Genomic DNA, 6,096 nt, shown 5'->3' on the forward strand with positions numbered 1-6,096 from the left:
TAGGACTAGTTCTTTACTTTCTTTTTGTACCCCAAGATTCCATACTTTATTACTACGATCTTGATACACGTTTTGGTTTAATTATAAATCTACAAAGTATTCTCGTTCAAAGGTTATTTTGAGTGGAAAAAGGCAAGTGTGGGTGAGTTTAAAAGAGGGTAAAAGCCATATTAAAAGTGTGATACTTAATCATTTATTCTTCTTTCTAGATGTCTAATTCAGGTGGTGATGAGGAAAGGGCTCGTTTAGAAGCTGAGGTCAAAGGAAGGAACGACTTCACCCTTTAAGCTATGCACCAACAATTTGAGAGATGGACCCTTCAATTTCAAGAGATGAGGGATATGATTATCGAGCAGAATGACACCATAGCTGCAATTAGGAGGGAGAATAATGTTGTACCACCAAATAATGTTAGACCCCAAGTTAGAAGGAATGTACCCCATATCCCTTTTGTAAATCCTGAATATGATAATGATGATTTTGATGTTGAATTTAATCTAGAAAGAAGAGATAGGAGGGGACAAAGAGGTAGAGTAGAAGATGATAATATAAATAGTATAAAGATGAAGATGCCATCTTTCAAGGGGACAAGGGATCCAGACTTGTACCTTGATTGGGAGAGACGAGTTGAAGCCATCTTTGATTGCCATAACTACTCTGAGGGTAAGAAAGTTAAACTTGCTGTTGTTGAGTTTTCTGATTATGCTGCTTCTTGGTGGAAAAAGCTTGCTAGGGACAGATTGCAAGAGGAGCTACCACCTATTGCTACGTGGGCAGATATGAAAAGGGTAATGAGGAAGCGATTTATTCCATCATACTTCCAAAGAGATCTACAATCTCGCCTTCAACGCTTGAAGCAAGGCTCCATGTCGGTGGATGAGTACTTCAAAAGCATGGATATGGCTATGATCCAAGCTAACTGCATGGAGGAAGAAGAGGCTACAATAGCTAGATTTTTAAATGGTTTAAATACAGAAATAGCTAATGTAGTAGAGATACAACAATATGTAACTTTAGATGAGTTTGTTGATTTGTCTGTAAAAGTTGAAAAACAAATTGAGAAAAAGCAGCAAAATAACTCATGGAGAAGTCGACCAAACACTATCTCTAAGAAGCCATGGTCAACTCAAGAGGGGAAAGCTCCTTCCAAACCTCAAGATGATAGAGGTAAAGGTAAAGTTGAGGAGGGAGGTAAAACCTTTAATCCTAAATCTTCTAAACCTTCAAGTTCTATTCAATGTCACAAATGTCATGGAAGGGGGCATATGATGCATGAATGTCCAAGCAGAAGAAACATCCTACTTAGAGAGATTGGAGAATATGAGAGTGAAAAAAGTGAGGGGGAAGAAGAAGAGGGAGAAGGTGTAAGTGAGGAAGATGATGTGGAATTGCCTAATGATGGTATAATTGGGGTGGTTAGGAGAATTATGACTATCAATTTGGGTAGTGTTGATGAAGGGCAGAGAGAGAATTTGTTTTATACTAGGTGTGGGATAAAAGGGAAGACTTATTCTATGATTATTGATGGGGGAAGTTGTGCAAATGTGGTGAGTTCATACTTGGTGGATAAACTAGGAATTGCATGCATGAAGCGCTCTACCCCATATAGGCTCCAATGGTTGAATGATTGTGGAGAAGTAAAGGTAAACAAACAGTGCATGATTTCATTCAATGTTGGTAGGTATGAAGATGAGATTCTTTGTGATGTAGTTCCAATGCAAGCATGTCATGTTTTACTTGGCCGACCATGGCAGTATGATAGGGATACTACTCATAATGGGAGAAAGAATAGGTATAGTCTTCTGCATAATGGTAAGAAGTATACTATTGCACCATTATCTCCTTCTCAAGTGTTTGAAGATCAAAAACGATTGAGGGAAACAATGGGAAAACAAAAGGGAGAGGTAAAAAGTGAGCTTGAGGGAAAAGAAAAAGGCCAAGAGATAGAAAAAAAGAGAGATGGCCGAAAGAAAGAGAGAGAGGGCAGCGATCTAAGTAAATAGGTAAAAGAGGGTGTGAGTAAAAAAATAAAATGTTTTGGTGAGAGGAAAGAGGCTAAGGAAAAGAAAAATGAGAGTCTTTATATAAAAGCCAAAGAGTGTTTGGATGCTAGGAGAGAGGGACTGCCCATAATACTACTTACTTACAAAGAAGTATTGATTAATTTTGAACAACTAACTCCTTCTTTGCCAAATAGTGTTTCTTCTCTTTTGCAGAATTTTGAAGATGTTTTTCCTGATGACACTCCAAAGGGATTGCCACCTTTGAGAGGGATTGAGCACCATATAGACTTTGTGCCTGGGTCTCAACTTCCTAATAGGCCTGCCTATAGGAGCAATCCTGAAGAGACCAAAGAATTACAAGGGTAAGTTGAAGAATTGCTTTAAAAGGGATTTGTTCGAGAGAGTATGAGCCCATGCTCTGTTCCAGTCCTATTGGTCCCCAAAAAGGATGGAACGTGGAGGATGTGTGTAGATTGTCGAGCCATCAACAAGATAACGGTAAAGTATCGCCATCCTATCCCTCGTCTTGATGACATGTTGGACCAACTGTATGGTTCCAAAATCTTTTCTAAAATTGATCTAAAGAGTGGTTACCATCAGATTCGTATGAATCCTGGAGATGAATGGAAAACTGCTTTTAAGACCAAATATGGACTTTATGAGTGGTTAGTTATGCCCTTTGGCTTAACTAATGCACCAAGCACTTTTATGAGACTAATGAATCATGTTTTTAAAGATTTCCATGGAAAATTTATTGTGGTGTATTTTGATGACATCTTGATCTTTTCTCAAAATCTGGACGAATACCTAAAGCACTTAAAACAAGTTTTTGAAGTTCTTAGAAATCAACGCTTATTTGCTAATCTCAAAAAGTGTACTGTCTGTGTGGATCGTGTGGTTTTCTTAGGTTTTGTGGTCAGTTCTAAGGGAGTTGAAGTAGATGATGAGAAAATCAAGGCAATAAAAGAATGGCCTAAACCTAATAGTGTAACTGAAGTTAGGAGTTTTCATGGACTTGCTAGTTTTTATAGGAGGTTTGTGCGAGACTTTAGCACCATTGCTGCTCCTTTAACTGAAGTTATTAAAAAAGATAAGGTTTTTACATGGGGAAAGGAACAAGATGATGCATTTAACTTGCTGAAGGATAAATTGTGTTCTGCTCCTCTTTTGCAATTGCCTGATTTTTCTAAGTCTTTTGAAGTTGAGTGTGATGCCTCTGGTAAGGGCATAGGTGCAGTTTTGATGCAAGACTCCAAGCCAATTGCCTACTTTAGTGAAAAGCTAAGTGGAGCAACATTGAACTACTCAACTTATGATAAGGAGCTATATGCCTTGGTGAGGGCGTTAGCTACATGGCAGCACTACTTGTGGCCTCGAGAATTTGTGGTCAAGACTGATCATGAGTCATTAAAATACTTGAAGAGCCAAGGTAAACTTAGTCGTAGGCATGCTAAATGGGTAGAGTTTATTGAAACTTTTCCTTATGTAATTGCTTACAAACAAGGAAAGGAGAATGTGGTTGCTGATGCACTCTCAAGAAGGTATGTTTTGATCTCTACTCTTACTTCAAAGTTATTGGGTTTTGACCAAATCAAGTTCCTCTATGCTAATGATTCTGATTTTGGTGAGATTTTTGCTGAATGTAAGTTAGGTCCTTTTGAGAAATTTAATCTTCAAGATGAATTTCTATTCAAGGAAAATAAATTATGTGTTCCTAACTGCTCGTTGCGTGAACTATTTGTTAGGGAAGCACATTGTGGAGGGCTAATGGGACATTTTGGTGTACCCAAAACACTGGAAATACTTTCTGAACATTTTTATTGGCCTAGCATGAGAAAGGATGTTGAAAAAGTGTGTTCTTATTGTCTTGAATGTAAACAGGCTAAGTCTAGAACATTGCCGCATGGTCTTTATACTCCTTTACCTGTTTCTAATTCCCCTTGGATTGATATTTCTATGGATTTCATATTGGGGCTGCCAAGGACTAAGTATGGTAAGGATAGTATATTTGTGGTAGTAGATAGATTTTCTAAAATGGCTCGTTTTATCCCATGTAAAAAGACTAATGATGCATCTCATGTGGCTGACTTGTTTGTAAAGGAAGTGGTTAAATTGCATGGAATACCTAGAACTATTGTTAGTGATAGGGATGCCAAGTTCTTAAGTCACTTTTGGAGAATTCTTTGGGGAAAGTTGGGAACTAAATTGCTATTTTCTACATCTTGTCACCCACAAACGGACGGGCAAACGGAAGTGGTTAATAGAACTTTAGGGAACATGTTGAGGGCTATTTTGAAAGGAAAGTTGACTTCTTGGGAAGATTACTTACCTATTGTAGAATTTGCTTATAATAGGACCTTCCATTCTTCTACTGGTAAGACTCCTTTTGAAGTTGTATATGGATTCAACCCCCTTACCCCCCTTGATTTATTGCCTTTGCCTACTAATGATTTTGCTAATCTTGATGGTAAGAAGAAGGCTGATATGATGAAGAAAATTCATGAACAAACAAGGCTTGCAATTGAAAAGAAGAACAAGGAAGTTGCATTGCGAAGGAATAAGGGCAGAAAATATGTTGTTTTTAAACCTGGTGACTTGGTTTGGGTGCATATGCGAAAGGAAAGATTTCCTTCCAAAAGAAAGACCAAACTAGATCCTAGAGGAAGTGGGCCATACAAAGTCCTTGAAAGGATTGGAGACAATGCTTATAAACTTGATCTTCCTGGTGAGTTCCAAGTTAGTGCTACTTTTAATGTTTCTGATCTTTCCCATTTTGATGCAGATTTGAATTCGAGGACGAATTCTCTTCAAGAAGAGGGGAATGATAGCATCCAAGGAAGCTCTACTCCATTGAAGGACAAGGATGACGCTTTAGAAACTCCAAGGAGGCCCATAACAAGATCTCAAACCAAGGAGTTCAATGATAAGCTCAATGGGCTTCAATCGCTGATCCAAAGGTTTCTTATTGGGGAAGAAGAGCTCAAGCCCAAGGGAGAGGAATTGTCCAAATGCTACAATTATTTGGTGGCCCAAATTCAAGCCCAAGATGAGGAATTTTAAGGTCCAATTTCGTGCAAAAAAGGTCAAGAAGAGTCCAAGAATCAGCCACAACAAGAGTTGCTTTCTGCCCAAGTTTTGAGAGAAGACTAGTCAAACTTTCCAAGATTGTCAAGATTCTTTTCCTAGTTGGGATTTACCTTATTTATTTATTTATATATAGGTTATTAATATTTTCCTTAGTCTATTTATGGTCTCCTAAGTACCATTTAATGCTTTCCTAGAAGTACTAAATTTGTTCCTAGTTAGATTACTTTATTTCCTTTCTAGAGTAGGATTCCTTGTAATTGTTTTTTTAGGGTTTGGCTTCTTGGACGTTTTTCCCTTCTCCTATATATAGGAGTCCTTTTCATTCATTAAAGACAATTTAGATTGATATTAATAATATTTGAGAGAGTTCTTTGAACCTTTGTGACTTGTTCTTTGAGAATTTATCTTTAAACCTTTACTAGTTTCATAGTTTAAGGTATAAAGTAACTTCTTCTTGTGATATCTTTGGTTTCTTTTTGGTATTCTTTAGAAGGTGATTAGTTTCTACATACTAATTATTGTCTTTAGTTACTCATAAAGCGGTCAAGATCCGAATCTATCGTTTTGATTCATTTTCTCAAGTAAAGGCGTTAGATTTCTTCCATAAATCTATACGTTGTTACTTGGATCTTTTCAAGGCCTTAGAACATCTAATCCTTAGAAATTCGTGGATCTTTCCTTCGAATTTCCCATATCTTTAGTTAGTTTTTTTTGTTTCTTTTCTTTGTGCTTCCGCATTCTAATATTCAATTCTCTATTTGTGATCTCCCTTAACCTTGCTGTTATCAGCTCATGTCTTAACTCTAATATATGGCTTAAAGACACTACTTATATGGTGTTCATTTTGATGTGTTCACAGATAATAAGTGCCTCTAGTATGTGTTCACCCAGAAAGAGTTTAATCTTCGTCAGAGGAGATGGCTTGGATTCCTCAAAGATTATGACATGAAGTGCTCTACCATGCGCGTAAGGCCAACGTAGTAGCTGACGCCCACAACGACTATCG

At 37.5% G+C, this 6,096-nt stretch overlaps 1 protein-coding gene across 1 annotated transcript; it reads left to right on the forward strand.

Moving 5' to 3' along the window:
• The first annotated feature begins 332 nt into the window (after positions 1–332).
• On the forward strand, positions 333–4,791 carry LOC125869722 (uncharacterized). The gene is given in 6 exon segments (XM_049550170.1): positions 333–1,762; positions 2,213–2,469; positions 2,911–3,548; positions 3,666–4,444; positions 4,598–4,739; positions 4,786–4,791. Coding segments are annotated over 6 exon segments (3,252 nt in total).
• The last annotated feature ends 1,305 nt before the right edge of the window (positions 4,792–6,096 follow it).

The sequence above is a fragment of the Solanum stenotomum genome, chromosome 7, assembly GCF_019186545.1.
Source record: "Solanum stenotomum isolate F172 chromosome 7, ASM1918654v1, whole genome shotgun sequence".
NCBI lineage: Eukaryota > Viridiplantae > Streptophyta > Magnoliopsida > Solanales > Solanaceae > Solanum > Solanum stenotomum.